Source organism: Eptesicus fuscus, chromosome 14 (genome assembly GCF_027574615.1).
Source record: "Eptesicus fuscus isolate TK198812 chromosome 14, DD_ASM_mEF_20220401, whole genome shotgun sequence".
NCBI classification, from domain to species: Eukaryota; Metazoa; Chordata; class Mammalia; order Chiroptera; family Vespertilionidae; genus Eptesicus; species Eptesicus fuscus.
Window position 1 is genome coordinate 31,128,415 of NC_072486.1, and position 19,606 is coordinate 31,148,020.

The window sequence follows — 19,606 nt, forward strand, 5'->3', positions numbered from 1 at the left end:
AGGGTAGGGGCTGCGCACTCCCGGCGGTTCACTCCCTTTGCTGCAGGAAGCTGGGGCGCAGTTGAGCTCGGGCTCCTCCTAACTCGCATCCGCCCGGGCTTTCCACTCAAACCGGCCTCTTTTCTAACAGAATTCACGTCTCGGTGGACGACCCGAGGAAAGCCCGAGGTAGGGGGTGTGCGAAGTTGGGGGCTGGATGGGGACAGTACGCAGAAAAGGTGGGGCTCTCCAGTTTCTTGAGTTAGGTACCCGGGGGAGAAGCGCCTCGGAGGGGATGGAGGGGGTGATTCCAATTGGGAAGTCCATGGGGACCAAGTGGGGGTGAGACCTAGAGTCCCTCTGGGGGCTCCTGGAGCACCCCCAGCCCAAAGCTTTGGGCGCTGGCCACGCGCACTGGGTTAAGTAGCCCGGAGCGCGTAGAGCCGGCGCGGCACCGAAGGCGCGTCTCGGAGTCCGCGGCGGGGGGACCGGGAGGCATTGGCAGAGGCGAGAGGAGCCGGGAGGGAGCTCCTCCTAGCCGGCGGGCAAAGTTCAGGTCGGGCCGCCGACCTCCGGCTCTGCTCGCGTGCAAAGGCCGGAAGCCGGGCGCGCGGCTGGCCCCCGGCGGCGAACATCACCCCGGGAGCGGCTGCGGAACCTCGGGGCGAGCGCACCAACCCCACGGCTCGCCGGGCTCCGCGCGGGGCTCAGCTCCCCTCCGCCTCCTGCGGACCGCACTGTCCGTTCACCGTCTGTGGTTTCTCCCCAGGTCGCGATGGATCATGAAGAGGGCCGCAATGGAGGAGCGGGGGAAATCTTGAAAACGGACCCAAAAAGGTAGCCCCAGTTTGTTTCACTTTCATACCTTACAGGGCCTGAGAGGTTTGGGCGGCGCGTTTCTAGCCCCCGGCACTGAAATCAGTGAATCAGGTGGCGGTGATTTGGATCTTCATCTACGGAGCCAGCGATCGCTCTGTAGGAATTCACGGGCCGAGGGGAGCTCCGCGTTTGCAGTTTCCCCTCCGCCGCGGGGAGCTTCTTCCTCGCCCTTGGAGCTGGGGGACGGGGCTCGCACCCTCTGCTGTGTCTGAGAGCCTTCTGCTTGGCGAGCCCTGTGGACCGTCCTCGCGCCTCGTCTGCTCCCTGCTTAGGCCCTGCTCCCTGGCCCAGTCTCTTGCTTCTGGTAAAACAGGCAGAAGCTTTGCATTGTTGGGGGCATGGCAGGTGGGGCAGAAGACCAAAACTACGTTTAGGTGTGAGTGTTTTTAAAAAGGCAATGGATATCTGACCCTAGTTAGAAATCGTGAAAAGAGAAGACTTGCAGTGCCAAAGAACCGACTAGCGTGGTGTGAAAATATCCGGATGCATAAAGAATTGGCCACTCTGGGAAAATAATTTATAAGTAAATTTTGGTCGAAGTGCAGTGCCTACACAGGAAATGTTAAACATAGTAGGTTCATGGTTAGTAGTAAATTGTAAAATAAAACAAATGAATAAATATGTTATTAGAAACTGAGCTTTTTAGTGTAAGAGAAAAGAAATACAAATGTGGACATCAAGTAAGTTTTGTTTTTTGTTTTTTTACTAGTAAATGTTAAACTTTAATTGGAAACTTCATTATGAAGTCATGGTTTTTAATAGTTCAGTTTCTTTCCAATGAAAGGGACAATAGCAGTGAGCACACTGAGTGCCAGATGTTGGCTTCTAAATACCAGACCTCACTCAAAGAACTGTGGACCCCAGAGAGAAATGGCTAATTCCAGCCAGGTCTGGACAGGGGGAAAAAGAGGGCCTGGAGTATCTTGTGCAATGCCAAAACAAGGGAGTGGAATTTAAGTTTTCAAAACAGGAGTGGAAGGGGCTTCTACTGGTCAAATACAGGACAGGATGAGAATCAAAGAGAATAGTAATTGAACTTGATTGTGAAATACTGAATATGACACAGGAGTTCTTAATAAAATTCTGAGAGGAGGAGGAAAGTTAGAAAAGGGTGAGAGAGGTAGAAAGAATAAAGGAACATTCTTTTTAAAAATATATATTTATTGATTTCAGAAAGGAAGGGAGACGGAGAGATAGAGAGAAACATCAATGATGAGAGAGAAGCATTGATTGGCTGCCTCCTGCACGACCCCCACTGGGGATCAAGCCTGCAACCTGGGGGTCAAGCCTGCAACCTTGACTGGAATTGAACCTGGGACCCTTCAGTCTGCAGGCCCACGCTTTATCCACTGAGCCAAACTGGCTAGGACAAAGGAACATTCTTTACAGAAAAACGCCAGTGATCATTTTTGAACCTGAATTGTGATAATTGATTCAGGCAAGGATTGTAATGGATCCTAAACCACTAGTTGTACCCAAGAATTATGTGTTTTTCCAATGGGGAGATTTTGCAGTTAGTACTTTAACCAAGTGATCAGACCTGGCATCACTCATGATGGAAATCACTGTGTTAGTGATAAGACACCACCTAGGAAGTACATTAGCAATCCAATCAAGCTTCTAGATTGATGTCCAATAGGAATATACTGTGAGCCACACTTGTGACTATTAATTTTCTAGTAGCAACATTCAGAAAAGTAAAAAGAAACAGGTGAAATGACTTTGAAAATATATTTTAAGGAGCCCTGTATATCTAAAATATTATCATTTCTACCTCCAATCAGACTTATTAATCAGATATTTTACATTCTCTTTTTCATACACCTTTTAATTGCGGGGGATATGTTCCAAGACCCCTGTTAGGTGCCTGAAACCAAGGATAGTACCTAACCCTATATATACATTTGATCCTTGAACAGCCCAGGTTTGAGCTTCACAGGTCTACTTATACTCACTATTTTTTCTGTTGACCAATGCAGTTCAAAGAGTCTGTGTTGTTCAAGAGTTCAATTGTTCTGGCGATTGTAACCCAAACATGCAGAGGGTTGACTGAAGTCATATGTAGGTTCTGCGCAGTTGGCACCCTTAACCCTCCTGAATTGTTTAAGGGTCAACTGTACTATATTTTTTTCTATACATACCTCCTATGATAAAGTTTAATTTATAAATTAGGCACAGTAAGAGATTAACAGCAATAACTAATAAAATAGAACAATTATAATAATATACTCTAATCAGAGTTATATGAATGGCTTTGGAGCCATCATTAAATAAGGGTTATTTGAGCATAAGCACTGCACTATCATGAGAGTAGACAGCTACTAAGAAACTAACAGGCACATGGCAATAAATGTAACCTAGAAAAGCTACAGTCAATTATTATTTTGGGAAGAAGAGAGGGTTTTTTAAAATATATTTTTATTGATTTCAGAGAGGAAGGGAAAGGGAGAGATAGAAACATCAATGATGAGAGAGAATCATTGATTGGCTGCCTCCTGCATGCCCCCAACTAGGGATGCTTGCATAGATGGCAATACAGCATGGGGACTCTAGACAAAGGGATGATTCATTTCTCCAGTGGATGGGTGCTAAATTTCACCCCTCTATTCACAGTGCATAGTTTAGAACTTATAAATTCTCTATTTCTGGAATTTTCCGTTTAATATTTTTGGACTACAGTTGACCACAGGTAACTGAAACTGTGGAAAGTGAAATACAGATATGGGAGCACTACTAAGTCTTCAAGTCTGCTATGATTTTATACTTACTGCACATCAACTTGAATTTAATTTGAAACAGGCATATCCAAGATGTGGGACATTCTATAAGATATCCGTTCTTGTTCCTACAAAAAGTCAGTGGAGTGAGGGTGAGGAGCAGAAGGACTTCCAGGTTTAAAAAAGAGACTAAAGAGACAAAAATATGATATATAATGTGTGGACCTTGATTACATTGGTTCCAAAAAAATGGAAAAGCTATAGAAAACTTGCTATTATTTTTTTTAGATAAATAAAACTTGCTATAGAAAACTTGCTATTATTTTTTTCAGATGTAATAATGATAGGAAAGCATGTGAAGTGTCATGGTGTTTACAACTCACTTTAAAATAGTTCAACAAAATATTAACAATGAGCCCTGGCCAAGTGACTCAGTTGGTTGGAGCATCATCCTGTGTACCATTCCCCATCAGGGCACATACCTAGGTTGTGGGTTCTATTCCCATTGTGGCACATGTGGGAGGCAACCAATCGATGTTTCTCTCTCTCTATCCCCTTCTCCCTCTCCCTCTCCGTCTGCCTCTCCCTCCTCTCTCTCTAAAATCAATGAAAGCATAGCCTTGGGTGAGGATTAAAAAAATTAACAGTGATAGTATACACTTTCTTATATAAAGAAAATATGCTCAAAAAGTTAACAATTGTTGAATTTAGGTGAATGTTATATGGGTAGTCATTACTATTTCAGTTTTCCTGCTTATTTAAAAAAATTTTTTAAATAAAAAAATTTTCATAGAAATAAAAAGGAAAAAGATCCATAGAGTGGAAAGTAAACATTTTCCTTTTGTTTTTAGTTAAAAAAAAACAAACTAACTTGGTACTTTAAAGAACTTATGACACAAACAGGGATATTGGAGTAAGAAATATTGAGGGTATGTGGAGGGAAATGGCAATGAAATTGGTTCAAGCCTTCACATACCTTTATTTTATTACTAGAGGCTCGGTGCATGAAATTCGTGCACCTGGGGGGGCTGGTGTTCCTCATCCTGGCCTGCGCCCTCTTGCAGTCTGGGAGCCCTTGGAGGGGGATGTCTGACTGACAGCTTGGGAGCTCCCTTGGGGAGCAGGCCTAAGCCAGCAGTCAGACATCCTTAGCACTGCCGCGGAGGTGGGAGAGGCTCCCGCCACAGCCACTGTGCTCGCCAGCCACTGTGCTCCTGCGTTGAGCGTATGCCCCCTGGTGGTCAGTGTGCCTCATAGAGAATGGTCATTCTGTGGTTCAGTCTATTTGCATATTACCCTTTTATTAGATAGGATTGGTTCTTATTATGGCCTACAGACTTTTTTCAAACTAGATTTTTTTAGTTAAATTGTGCTCATCCTCATTGATATTAATCTGTTCTTAATAAAACTATATCCCTTTTTCCCAGTTTTATTTAGATATAGCTGACACAGCACTATATAAATTTAAGATGTACAGCATAGTGGTTTGACTTACATATATTTTGAAATGATTACCACATTAAATTTAGTTAACATCCATCATCTCATACAGATACAATAAAAAGTGAAACTTTTTTTTTCTTTTGAAGAGAACTCTTAGGATCTACTTTCTTAACAACTTTTCTATATATCATTGTTAACTACTAGTATAGTCATCATGTTGTACTTCTTTATCTTTTTTTGTTGATACATCCCTGGTACTTCTTCATTTTGTTGTTATTAATCCTTACACAAGGATATTTTTTCCATTTTATTTCTTTTTCTTTTTTTTTTTTTTTTTTTTTTTGTAGAGAGAGTGGAGGGAGTGAGGGAGGGGGGCATGGAGAGAGAGAAAGAGAAAAACATCCATGTGAGGAAGATACATTGATTGGTTGCCTCCGGCACATGCCCTGACCTGGGCTGGGGATCGAAGCTGCAACCCAGGTATGTGCCCTTGACTGGGAATTGAACCCATGACCCTTCAGTGCAGGAATGACACTCTAACCACTGAGCCACACCAGGCATGGCATTGGTACTTTATCTTATAACTGGAAGTTTGAACCTTCCTCCTCAGTCCTTCCTCCCTCTTCCCTGTAACCACAAATCTGATCTTTTTCTATGAGTTCGTTTTTCTTTTTTTAAAACAATATATTCTCTTTTGTAATTATAAAGAAGCATATGTCTTTGTTAATAGGTATAAAGCTTGGATGATCGTACTCATTGGAATATCTGTATTTATAAATATTCTTAATTACAGTGAGGTTTGATGAGCGACTTGGATAATCTCATGGGGCGGAGAGTCATTGTGGGAGAGCATATCCTTGCAATGCAGAAGGCTGAGGTTGCCCTGAATCTGTGGTGTTGAGGGGCTAGACTTTGCAGTTGAAATCTTGGCTTTGCTCTAGCCCTGTGCCCTTGGACAAGCTAGTTAATGCCTCTCACCTGCAGTTTTCTTATCTCTAAAAGAACAGAAATGTGCCTGCCTCACAGAGATCAAAATTAAATGACTTTGGATGTTGAACACACAATGAAATATACAGATAATGTGTTACAGAATTGTATGCTTGAAACCTATATAATTTTATTAACCAATGCCACCCAATAAATTTAATACAATTAAAAATTATTAAATGAGATTATATATGGGAGGTGTTCACTTAGCTAGTGCCTCAGCACCATTGTAACTTCTTCAAAGTAGCAGCAATATTAAAGAAGAAAAAAATAAGTAAAAAACTTAGAGCTCAACCTCAATTATGTATGGCTATTTTTCTCCTCTCATCCTGGTTCCAGGGTTACTGAAACCATGCCTTTCCTGGGAGTAGGGCGGGACCACATTTGAGGAGTTATGTTTGTGTACTTTGTGTGTGTGTGTCCGCCTCACATCACTCCAAAGCCAAATATGGGATAAACTCTGGATTTGTTTCGTTAGAAGTCTCTTCAACTCTTTGACCTTGCTTAGTGTAAAGAACAAAGACAAAGATGAATTAACTTTTTGAACTTGAAAATCGGTGTAAAAATAATGGGGTTCTTCTCTGAAATAGTCTTTCTTTTGTGCATTTGAAAATATAGATGCGGCGGCTGGGGATGGTGGTTTGCCTTCATGTCCTTGGTGGCAGTTATGTAGACTGGAAAATGGGTTGCAGTTAGATCCATTTGAAATCTAGGCTCAAAATAATAATTGACTGTAGCTTTTCTAGGTTACATTTATTGCCATAATGGTCCATTTAGGGCTCCAGACATCCTTTCAGAATTAGATTTGCTCATAGTGATTCAATTACTTTTCTTATTTGGTTATTTTATGCTCAGTATCTGACTGCCAATACCCTCCATTAGCAGAGAGAGTGATTAAGGTTAATATCTGGGTAGTAGATGGAATATCAACTTCTAGAATTCTTAGATGATAATTAAGGAGATTACCTTGGAAGAGCATAAATAATTTTCTAATAGTAAAAACAGAAATCTCTCTTTTTTTTCAGTATTTTTTCTAATCGCAAAAGTCGTGTGTCTGTGTATGTTTTTATCATAGAAAATGAGGAAATGCCAAAGGCACAAGGAATAAAATATATTGATAAATATCTCAACACCCAGTGATAACCACACATGTAGATTTCTAGGACACATGTTAACATATTTAAACTTCATAAATGGGGTCAGCCTATTCACCTGCTTTTTTACTGAATAATATATTGTAGGCAAGTTATAAGCTCTATGTTAATTTGGTAGTTTAAAAATTTATATAATTTTAAAAGTTTTGTGTAATTCTATTGCTATGTTTTTCAGTAAAAAAAAGGAGAAGAAAGAAAAGAAACCAACTGTCAGTGTATTTACAATGGTGAGTTTTGAATTTATTCACTATTCAGAATACATAGGAAATTGACTTCTCCTTACCTGGAGAAGAGATATTTTAGCTCATGTGATTATTTCTGGGAAAGTATTTCAATAGAGAGGTAAACTGTATTGGTTTAATTTAGCTTATTTTCAGGGTAATGCCGATCATAACTGGCCATGTGAATTGAGCCTCAGTAGCCACCCTGCTTGTCCTAGATTTCAGTATCCTCCTACTTAGTTATGTCACCAGTGATCCGTTACTCTATGTAAGCACTGGGAGAGATGCTTGCATAGATAACAGGTCTCTCGGCCACCTGGATGAGGCTAGCCAAATAGGACACAAGGGTTCCTGTGTGCAGTGGCTCTGGTCAGAATCCTGGCAGGTTTGAGGTCAAAGTCCCAGGTATTCATATTATAAAATTTTACAATTGATTGTTTATGACTGTGACTTGGTACATGTAATCATTCCGCTGTGCTGAATAATTGACAGTTCTAGAATGTGAAAACCTTAATTCTTTATCTTATTTTCTGGTTGCACCGTGGTTGCTCAGAAACTTTTTTTTCATCAGTTGGGAAGAAGAGAGGGTTTTTTAAAAAATGTATTTTTATTTATTTCAGAAAGAAAAGAAGAGGGAGAGAGAGATAGAAACATCAATGATGAGAGAGAATCATTGATTGGCTGCCTCCTGCATGCCCCCAATTGGGGATTGAGCCCGTAACCCAGGCACGTGCCCTTGACTGGAATCGAACCCAGAACCCTTCGGTCCACAGGCTGATGCTCTGTCCACTGAGCCAAACCAGCCAGGGCAGAGAGGGAGATATTTTAGCAATCTCCTCTCTTTGCAATCTGCTCACTTTTCTCTCTGGCTCTTGAGCCCACTGACCCATCAATTTCCCTCAGCCCCTTCCTATCTCCTTCCTCTTTCTTATCTAGCTTCAAGTAATGACTATCTCTTTAGTTATTCTCTTGCTCAAACTATAAACTTTCTTTACCTATCTAGGCTTGCCTCTTTACTAGCTTTGTGACTTTTGAATGTATTGCTTGACTTTTCTGAGTCTGTTTCATCATCTGGAGCATAAGGACAACACAAGTGCCTCTATCATCAAGTTGTTGTGAGGACGAAGTTAAATAATATATACGGAGTTAAATAAATAATACATGACTGGTTGATGGTCTCTCTCTCTACCTGAATTGAAATTAAATTCATTTGAAACCAAAATATTTCTCTTTTGTAGTTTAGTTTTTATTATTTGTAGCTTAAATTTTAGAACAAATCTTATATTTTAGAAAATGTAACAGACTTAATACACAGAGGTAATACTACCAATATTATTCAAGGCACAAAAGAATAAAAATCTAGAATTTCAATGTGAGGTAATAACACACACACTGCTCTATGTGCCATGTATTGTTCTAAACACTATATATATGACCTTAATTTTTCCTTACATAGATACTATTCCTTCAGATAGATATTATTATTATTCTAATTTTAAAGATGAAGAAACTGAGGCCAGACACATTAACTTGCGCAACGATAAAGTATGGGGCCAGGATTCAGACCTGGGAAGTTCATGTTCTAAATCACAGTGCTCAGGCTGGCATAGAAAGAATGTATTCTAAGCCTGTGCCAAAGTGCTGTGCTACAAATGTGGCTTTCCCTGGTGTCTTTTTCCTGAAGAGTTGACACAGAAAACTGCGAACTTAACTTATATGTAAAACCTATAAACATAAGGACCCATCAAGAAAGTTTAACAGTAAATGCTGATGTTAATGGCATTGCATATTAATAACATTATCCAGCCAAGACAAAAACTTACATGTGTCAGGGGATTTCCAAGAACCCCAGGTTTGATGATTCACTAGAAGAACTCACAGGACTTGGCATGTAATTACACTCATGGGTAAGATTTATTACAGCCGGATGCAAAGCAGAACCCGCCGTGGCACATAGAGAGACATCCAGGAGAAACCAGGCTCAAGCTCCCAGAAGCCTCTCCTGGCGAGTCCCACTTCATTCCCCCAGCAATGAGCTGTGACACCACATGTGAAAGGCTGTCTATCAGAGAAACTCAAGACTCAGCATGCAGTGTTTTTACTGGGGGCTGACCCAGGAGGCACAGCACATACTGGAATTCCAAACTCCCAGAGGAAGGCAGGTTTTCAGGATCCACCACATTGTACAAATCGTTCCGGCCTCTTTATCAGCTAGGGTGGTCATAACCCTCCCCAAAACCAAGTTCTAGATGCCAGCTAAAGGCCAACCTTGTATGCAGGCCATTCTAAATAGCACATCACTAGCAATGTTAAGTGCTTCCTCTCTGCCAGGCATTTGTTAAGCACTCCGTATATATTATTTAACTTGTCCTCACAACAACTTGATGATAGAGGCACTTACGTTGTCCTTATGCTCCAGATGATGAAACAGACTCAGAAAAGTCAAGCAATACATTCAAAAGTCACAAAGCTAGTAAAGAGGCAAGCCTAGAATGTTGCCTGGATCTGCATAATCTAGAGCCAGAGCGTTTAACAACTTCATTTATGAGAGTTCATGGCGGGGGAAACTTTTATCTGCCTGGAATTGAAGAGTCCTTTGTTGATGCTGTTATCTTCTGATCACCTGGTCATTTCTCAGCCATTGAAGACCACCTGGCTCAGTATCTCCCTTTTTACCCCTGGTACCCCTACTATCTTGGGTGACCTTTATAGGGTTATAGATATCCACTCTGTGACCTTCACAGATGCAATAATCTTGTCCTCCCCTTCACCCCCCAGCCATCACTCACATACTCACATCCTGGATTTTGTTATTTGAAACTGTTCTGTTTCCTAAGTGACCAATTGAAGCAGCCAGCTTGAATTAGCCAGCCATCTCCTCTCTTTGCAATCTGCTCACTTTTCTCTCTGGCTCTTGAGCCCACTGACCCATCAATTTCCCTCAGCCCCTTCCTATCTCCTTCCTCTTTCTTATCTAGCTTCAAGTAATGACTATCTCTTTAGTTATTTTCTTGCCCAAACTATAAACTTTCTTTACCTATCTTTTATCCTAGATAGGCCAGGCAAATGCAGCCACCTGCTTTGGTGCTGGAGAAAAATCTCACAACAGGGTGTACCCCGCACAGACTGGGCACTGTTCTTCTGTTCTTTCCCCTGTGGCAAACCTGTACTCTCCAATTTCCCACCACATCCTCCCTGGCCCTCAAAACCTCCTCTCACTCTGGGTGGATAACCTCTTATTTCACAAACAAAATGGAAGCCACCTGACAGAAGTTTCTCAGCTCTTCTCTTCCAATCCACAGACACCTGGATCCGCTCCCTTTTCCTTCCCCCCTATTATAATAGGGAAGCATTTGGTCCTTAAAACTCACTACTCACTTGAACTTTGACTCCTATATCCTCTGCCTTCTCAAGAACCTTATATTATTTATTATTCTTTCTTCTGTGTATCTTCAATCTCTCCCTCTCAACTGGGTCTTTCCCATTGTCATGTACACATCAAGTGTCTAATTTTATTACTGCCACCTCTATAGATTTTTTTGGTATTTTTATTGTTGACACTATTACAGACGTTTCCATTTTCCCCATCTTTGCCTGCCTTCACCCAGACCCCCACCCAACCCCTTCCCTCTGGCTATCACTACACTGTTGTTTGTGTCTATGGGTTATGAATATATGTTTGGCTAATCCCTCCACCTTCTTTCATCCAATCTCCCCTTTGATAGCAGTCAAGGTGCTAGCAAGCCTGAATTCCTAAGAATTCAGCTTTAAGAGAGAATCTGTTTCCTTCCCTTTTTCAGCTTCTAGAGCAGTGGTTCTCAACCTTTCTAATGCCGCGACCCTTTAATACAGTTCCTCATGTTGTGGTGACCCCCAAGCATAATATTATTTTCGTTGCTACTTCATAACTGTAATTTTGCTACTGTTATGAATCGTAATGTAAATACCTGTGTTTTCCGATGGTCTTAGGCGACCCTGCTAGCGGTTCTCAACCTGTGGGTCTCAGCTCATATATTGCCTCCTCAGAGAGATGTCCCTGGACAGCCAGTCTAGCCAGCTGACCCTGCCTGTCACAGTGGTCCAGGCTCCATGAGGGCAGGGGTTTCGTATGTGTTCTTCGTTGATAACCAATCCTATAATTAGCTAATAAGGAACTTACAGTAGCAAGAAATGAGAATAAGCTTCACTTTTTCTTATCTGCTTTATGGGCTGCCATTCACTACTTCCAAGAGCTGTTCTGCTCTTTACTTCTCCACTTGTCAATTCAATACTTATTCCCTTTTCTTGCTACTGAAAGTTCCTTGTTAGCTATTCATAGGGTTGGTTTCTGTTTCTATGAGGAGTATATGGTAGTTCTAAAATTTCACTTTCTGCTGCTGTGTTTTTTACCTTGATCTTGATCTTTCTTTTGGTTGACATGACCTGCCTAGATCCAGTTTTTACTCAGTTTCCTCCCTACAAACCTGCTGACTAGCCCTAGCTAGTTTTGCTCAGTGGATAGAGCGTTGGCTGCAGACTGAAGGGTCCCAGGTTCGATTCTGGCCAAGGACACGTGCCCGGGCTTGATCCCCAGTGGGGGGCATCATTGATGTTTCTGTCTCTCTCTCCCTCTCCCTTCCTCTCTGAAATCAATTAAAAAATATATTTAAAAAAAACACCTGCTGACTATATCTACATCTTGCATCCACAGAAGGAGCACCTGCCACAAACAGCCACAGTAGGCTTCCTCCTGTTTCTTTGTTTTCTTCCGTTTGGTTTTCCTTTGGTTCTTAACTAGCTCTTTGAATTATACAGGTGGAATATTGTTTCCCAGGTGGGCCTTTCAAAGAGTCTCAATACCATTTCCCTTACAGTGCCCTCTTATTGCAACTTGTTAGATCCAGAGAAGGCTTTCTTTTCTTGTGACTGGCCTACAGTAAAAGAGGTTTTGCAGGTCTACCCTTGGCAGCCATTATGACCGCCTTCTGTCTTCTCAGGAAATCTGTTCTTTAACAAGCATGCATCTTAATTCATTTTTTCCTCTTCCTCCTCACTATAGAGGCCTAATTACATTAAAACATTTTACATTTATGCTAATGCTTTTATGCAGCAGATCTGTGACCCAAGCCACTCTCTTAGAGCAATAAAACGAGTCTGCTCAACGGGGTCCTCGGAGGAGCCTTTGGCAATCCAGGTTTTTCTTGACTAAAAAATTTTAAGTTAAAAAATGGCTTCTGTTCTTGGAAATCAGAGCAACATATACTATATTTCTATTACTGTACCGTTGAAGACTTTACAACTCCCAAGAGGAATGTCTTATCCCTCTCATCAAACCTCAGGCATAAGAAAAGGAGATATAATGAATTCAATAGGTCAGAGCTCAATAGAGGAATCAAATGCCCTTTTATGTCGTTGTTGTTAATCCTCACCTGAGGATATTTTTTCAATTGATTTTTAGAGAGAATGGAAGGGAGAGAGAGAGAGAGGGAGGGAGAGAGGGAGAGAGGGAGAGAGAGAGAAACATCAGTGTGAGAGGTGTGAGAAACATTGATTGACTGCCTCCCACATGTGCCCAGGTACGTGCCCTTGACTGCGAACTGAACCCTTGACCCTTTGGTGTGTGGGAGACACTTTAACCACCAAGCATACTGGCCAGGGTGCAAACACCCATTTCTAATTAGGATATTGCAATAGTTGGGGTAGGACCAGGGTGGTAGTATAAAAAATGTTTGGGTTTGGGGTATGTATCGAAAGTAAAGCAAAGCATCCATGAAACTGTGCTAATTGTTCCTATTCTCTTTTTTCAGTTTCGCTATTCCAATTGGCTTGATAGATTGTATATGTTGCTGGGGACTTTGGCCGCCATCATCCACGGTGCTGGACTCCCTCTCATGATGCTGATTTTTGGAGACATGACAGATAGCTTTACAGATGTAGGAAAGCTTCCAAGCACAACTTTTCCAAACCTAACTTTTACAAATATGACTAATGAAAGTAAGTATTATTTGTGGTTCTGGTTTTATTGGAAGCTTGGGAAAAAACAATTACTTAGAGTGATATTACTACGTAGGCACTAGTGTGTTTAGTGCGGTGGGAGGTGGAGGGATCTGAGCTATAGTTCATATTTGTAATGAGTTTGATAAGAGAATATTCATGAGCATTAGGATGCACAGTGTAAGTGCTGGCAGAGGTATGTAGAAAAAGAGAGTTCTGTGAAATCAGAAATGTGCCAAGAAGGTTCAGGAAGAGGTATAGGAGCCTAATCTTGACCTTGAATGATAATTAGGAGCCAGTAAAACTGTCTGACATATTGGATATGGGTGTAACAGACAGGAGTCCACGATGGTTCTAAAGTTTATAGCCTGATAAACTGGATGCAGCTACCATCAACTAAGATTAAGAAGGTGGAGAGGAGAGTAGGTTTGGGCAGTAAATATGAGAAATTTAATTTTGGACATTGTCACAGATTGGGCTCTTTGGAAACAGATGTTAAAATGGAAAAATGGGGCCAAGAGAAGGTTCTGTGTGTGTGTGTGTGTGTGTGTGTGTGTGTGTGTGCGCGTGCGCATGCGCGCGTGCACTAGAATGGGGGAAATAATAGCTTGTTTGTGTACAAATGGAAATGATCCAGAAGAGGAGAAGGTGATGCTTTAAGAGAGGGAAGAGATTTGCTTGCTTTAGCGATATCCATGAGAAAGGCTGGGATATAATGCTCAGGAAGAACTATTTGCTTAAGGTAGGAGCACAGGTAGTTCATTTATATTAACAGGTGGGAAGAGAGAGTGTTTGAGTGCCAGTGCCCAAAGGTGGGTAGATGAGGAGGTGAGAATTTGTGAACATTTTCTTCTGATTACTTCACTTTGCTCAGTGAAGTAGGAAGCAAGCCATTTGGCTGATTAAGGAGATCTAAGACAATCATCTAGGACTGATTTTCAGCCCATGTGCCACAGGAATTTTTAAAACATGTAATACCTGACTATTTAGTCAGGGACACTGACCTCTTTTTCCTTAGACTGTCAAATTAAAAAAAAATTGACAACAGCCCACACAACAATAGCCATCTGGTGTGAATACCCTGTCTTGAACCATAAATATATAGGTCATATAATAGAGTTGCACCTTATTGATCATGTCGCATAAGATTGCATCTGATTGATTAATTCTTGGTACCAGAAATCCTTATATGGGAAAGTGGATGGACTGTTAGAATACTTTGGGTGAAAACAGATACACTCTCTCACACTTGATTGCGGAAGGGCTGGTTGATAGCTCTGAGCTTCCACGTCAACTTTGGTCATGCATAGGTTGATTTCAACTAAGCTACCCAAAGACTTAGTTTAAAACCTGGTAGAAAAGTTGAAAATGGTAGAAAAGTGGTAGAAAAGTTGAAAATGCCTGTTTGGAAAAAAAAAACACTTGAGAATACAGTGATACCCTGTAGCTTTTACAATGACCCTTCCATCTTTAAGTCTCTGATGAGTGCCATGAATCCTTTCCCCGGAAGCAAGCACATGAATATTCATAACAATTTGGGGTACTTAAGGATCTTTTTATACCTTTTGTCTGGTGATCTTGAGAACCGCTTCTTTGTGATCCTGAAGGGCACATTGTTTATCCTAAGGCGGGACTACTTCAGTTCTGTGAATGCAGGTAATGAGGTAGGACAGGAAATGTTACTGTATGTTTGAGCTATGTAAAATCCTTATGCATTTATTACATCCCTTCATGGAATTCAAAGGAACGTGCCACAAGGGTTGTGCCACCTTTGAATTGATACCTTACCACTCACCAAAGGGGGAGGGGGATAGCATCAACCATTTTGATGCTGGACCTAGAGATGAGGGCAAATGAATTCTCTGATGCTTCTGGAGGGAGAGCCAGGCCCCCACATACTCTCAGACCTTTTTTCTTCTTGACGTTCCCCAGGTGTGGAACCTCATAACTTTGCCCTGGGGGTAGACTAGGTACCAGAGCCTCCTTGTTGGACAAGAAGTATTCCTTCCTTAAGGAGATTTGGACTTGCTAAGGCTCGTGAAAATCCGAGCGTTTTAAGCTAAACATCGGGTTTAACTAGACAGCTCTAACATCTTTCTGGGAGAAGATCCCTCTCTGCCGTGCACTGGACCCCTCCTTAGCTCTGTCTTGCTGTCTCACCCTGATTGTCAGACACCGGCCTTTTTCCTGCTCTTTTTGTTGTGGACCTAATTTCCTGATGCCCGACTCCCAACGCTCTCCATCTTGTTGCCACATTTGCCTTTGCCTTAGCATCTCTGATGACTTGAGCCCAGGGAACTCCACTGTGTGAGCAAAGGTGAACCACCGCTGAATTTCTGTAGGATTCCCGTCTTCCTCGGAGACTGTCCACTGTCTGGAAGTGAGCCAACATAGAGGTGATTGTGACTTTAGGCATTTTGCATTGAAGGTGACAGGTTGGAAGCAAGTGTAAATGACATTCAGGCAGTTGAAGAAATGAGACTGAACCTTGGTATAAAGAGTAGGACTAGAGATTGGGCAATATTTGAGTTGAAGGGATATTAAATCTCCTGTGATAGGATATGGAGAAAAGGAATGCGAGCCCTAAGCCTTGAGGAAAACCTCATTTGTTAACAGTAACTAAAGCTGAGCATTAAATATGGGCTGAGCACTGTTCTTAGGGTTTTTCATATATTAACTCCTTTATTCCTTTCATGAACATGAGGTTGAGACTACTACCTATACTTTACAGATGAGGAAATGGGGCCCAGAGGATTGAGTACATTTAAATTGCCTGAGGTCGTAGAGTTAGCAATTAGTCAGTATTTGAACCCATGCAGACTGGCCCCAAGTCTATACATTGAAGGAAATAGAGGGACACGCAGAAAGGAGGACACTGCGGTTAACATGCTAATCCAGAAATTAGAGGACACGGGGGAGATTTGCCAAGTCTCATAGTGGTTAAGAGTCAGAGATACTCTTTACATAGTTCCTGAATATTTATTGTCTCTAATGATTCACTTTATGGTCCATCCACATTGATGGCCTTTCTCTTTCTCTATAACTATATTACGGTAGTTTCTGTTCCATCTTCTACCAGATTGTGGGCCGAGGAATGGAGAAAATGAGACCCTCAAATTTTAATATGAGTTAATAATTCAGATAAAAAGGGATAAAGTGGAACTAATTTATTTTTATATTTATCATTATAATCCCTACTCTCACTGCTCATATGAGAAACCTGAAAACTATTTGTAAAGTACCATTTCTCAAAATAGAATCTATATTTTGCTGCTTAAACTATGAGTGCATGTATTGAGTGCAGATCTTGAATGTGTATTTCAAGACTTTAGTGTTGTAAGCAAAGGAAACATTGCCATCTGTATCCTCAAGGTTAGCATTACAGGATCTCCAAACTAGATTGTTAGCCAGTATTTCAATGCTAAGTACGTACTCTCTAAAAATTTCCACGATGGATCTGTTTTCTTTTATGTATTCAAGGCTTTCCTCTGCTGCTGAATTTCATTGGAAAAATTCTTATAGATAGATTTCTGGAAAATTAGGTACCAAATAATGGCAATATAATTCCAAGTATATTATTTAGTGTGGCAGTTTATTTTTTAAGTTTGAGTTAAAACTTAAAATATGGCTAATTTTTCTAGAATTAGTGTAACATAGTCAGATTTTTTTTAGTTGCTATCGAAGGAGTGCTTTTCTACCAAAAAGTAGATTAGTTAACAACATGCTATCTGCAGTATATTATAAAAATATCAAAAAAATAAAGATAAGCAGCTAGTACCTGACCCATTCTAGGTGCTTAAAAATGAGATGAATAAAGAAAGCCTGAATTACAGAATTTTGTGAGTGAAAAAGAGCCTAGATTTTATCTGGCCCAAACCCATCCTATCTAATAAAGAGGGAATATGCTAATTGACCCTCATGCTGTCGCAAAGATGGCAGCGCCCACAGCCAATAAGAGGAAATATGCTACTTGACTGGCCCGTCCTCAAAGATGGTGGAGCCCACAGCCAGTAAGGAGGGGATATGCTAATTGACTGTCATGCCCTCAAAGATGGCAGCGCCCACAGCCACAAGATGGCGACACCCAGTCCCCTCAGCCCCGCCGGGGTGCCTGCCTCCAGAGTCCCTCAGTCCCCTCAGCCCCCCAGTCACCCAGGGCTGGCCCGAGGCACAGGCAACCAGGGCCAGCTGAGGCTTGTGCTGCTGGCAGTGGCAGCAGCAGAGGTGTGATGGGGGCGTCACCTTCCTCTGATCGCCAGGTCGCCTCCCACCCCTGAGGGCTCCCAGACTATGAGAGGGGGGCAGGCCGGGCTGAGGGACCCCCCCCCCCCTCCAGTGCATGAATTTTCATGCACCGGGCCTCTGGTGTTTTTATAGGTGTAGAAACCAATGCCCAGGAACTTGAAACCACATGGCCACGATGGAATTGCTTGCTAGTTGACAGAGCTGAGTTCCTGGGCCAGGAGTCCTCCTTTTGAGTGTTTGTTTGTGTGTGTGTGTTTTTCTGGTCTAGTAGTGGTTTCAAACTCTGCCTAAAATTGTAGCAGACATCAGTATTTCCACTTGGTCTTTCCTCCAGGTGCCATCCTGGTTAGGTAGAGTTGCTTATTAGTAAGTCAGGTAGGTCAGCCATGGGGCACAGGCCTGAGGTGGGAAGCAGCACACACCAGGAGAGCATGGCTCCTGGAGTCCTCTTTGTCTGCAATAGGCCCAGCCACACGGAGTGTCAGTCACTAGCCTGAGCAATGCATGAGGATTGATCATCTAGGCAAAAGGTCTAAATTCCTGCACAAGAAGATTGGAAAACTTGGAATCATGGTGTTCCTGCGTTAGAACGGACCTTGTGGGTCAAAAGTCAGGGGTTGACTATCTTCTATAATCAGAGAACCACCCTATGTAAATAACGTCTGTCAGGGAAGCTTACCTGGTTAGATAGCTGAAAGGGAGGCTTCCGTGGGTGAAAGTGGTAGAGGGGAGCCCCGGAGCCAGGATAGTCACTGATAGCATTCTCTCCTGCCACCTGGCAGTGCCAAGGTCGCTCCTCAGACAGCCACCACATACAGCCCCGGCGGCACCTGATGCACAGACAGAGCGAACGTAGCAACGAAGCTTGACTGCTTCACGTTCTGTCAATGCAACAATAAATGTGTCCAGACTGATTTTTTTTTTCTTTATCAGTTATAAGATTGCTTCTGCTCCAAAATTAGAACAGGATAATAAGTAGCGGGGTAAGGATTTGTTTCCTTACCAGTCCTGGAATTTTCCATCTTATCTGGCTAGCCAGGAAGTGTTTCTAAATGGCATTAATTGTCACTAGTGTGTATCACATCCAAACCAAGACAAACCAGTACTTGTTATTTGTTGATTTATTGATGGTAGCCATTCTGACAGGTGTGAGGTGATAGCCCATCGTGGTTTTAATTTGCATTTCTCTGATGATTAGTGATGTTGAGCATCTTTTCATATGTTGGCCTTGCATATGTTCTCTGCGTCTCTTTATTACTTCCTTACTTTCTGTATTCCCGCTAAGTGTGGTCTTCCCCAGGGTTCTGTGCTTGCTTGCCGTTTTCTCCTTGCCTGCCAGCCTGTCCTCACAGGTGAGGAGAGATGGCTTTTTTCTCTCCTGAATTTTGCTATGGCCACTAGTACATGACTCCTAAGTCTTCGGACCTGAACTCTCTCCAGAACTGGAGAGCCATCGTCTGAATACGCACTGGACATCTTCAATCGAATGTCCCAGGTACCACAGAATAAAGACCTTCAAAACTGAACTAACATCCGACCAGACCTGCTGCTTTGGCTGACGGCTCATTTCCCACCGTGACCCCACCCCGCTTCAGATGCTCACACCCGAGGTCTCGATGGTCCTTTGTTCTGACTCTCTCAACTTCTGTTCTATCAGTTGCTGACACCTGTAACTTCTCCCTCTCTAAATCTTATGGGCACTCTCTGTCTTTTCTGTTCTCACTTAGATCCTCTTTCTTTACATAATTTCAGTAGCTCAAGTCTCTCAGTCTCTCCCTGTTTTAGTCTTATACTTTGCTGGCAGCTAAATCATCCTAGACCATACCTCTGGTTTTTTTCCTGAACAAACTGTTAAATGACTACTAGTTTTTGTACACGATACCTATTGGGCCCAGATTATCTTTCCAGCTACATATCCACCTCTTCCCATCCTCAAAACACACCCCACACCCCAGCTGAACTGGCTCACTCATTCTTCAAACTTGCCGTGGACTTTTGTCCATGTTGT

The 19,606-nt window shown here is 42.2% G+C and overlaps 1 protein-coding gene across 1 annotated transcript in view; it reads left to right on the top strand.

The window, feature by feature from the left end:
- The first annotated feature begins 62 nt into the window (after nucleotides 1–62).
- ABCB1 (ATP binding cassette subfamily B member 1) overlaps nucleotides 63–19,606 on the top strand; it is a 77,934-nt gene continuing 58,390 nt past the window's right edge. The window contains exons 1-4 of the mRNA XM_008151163.3: nucleotides 63–168; nucleotides 749–816; nucleotides 7,335–7,386; nucleotides 13,167–13,353. Coding sequence (XP_008149385.3) covers nucleotides 755–816; nucleotides 7,335–7,386; nucleotides 13,167–13,353 — 301 coding nt within the window. The 5' untranslated portion in view covers nucleotides 63–168; nucleotides 749–754. The remainder of the gene's footprint in view (nucleotides 169–748; nucleotides 817–7,334; nucleotides 7,387–13,166; nucleotides 13,354–19,606) is intronic.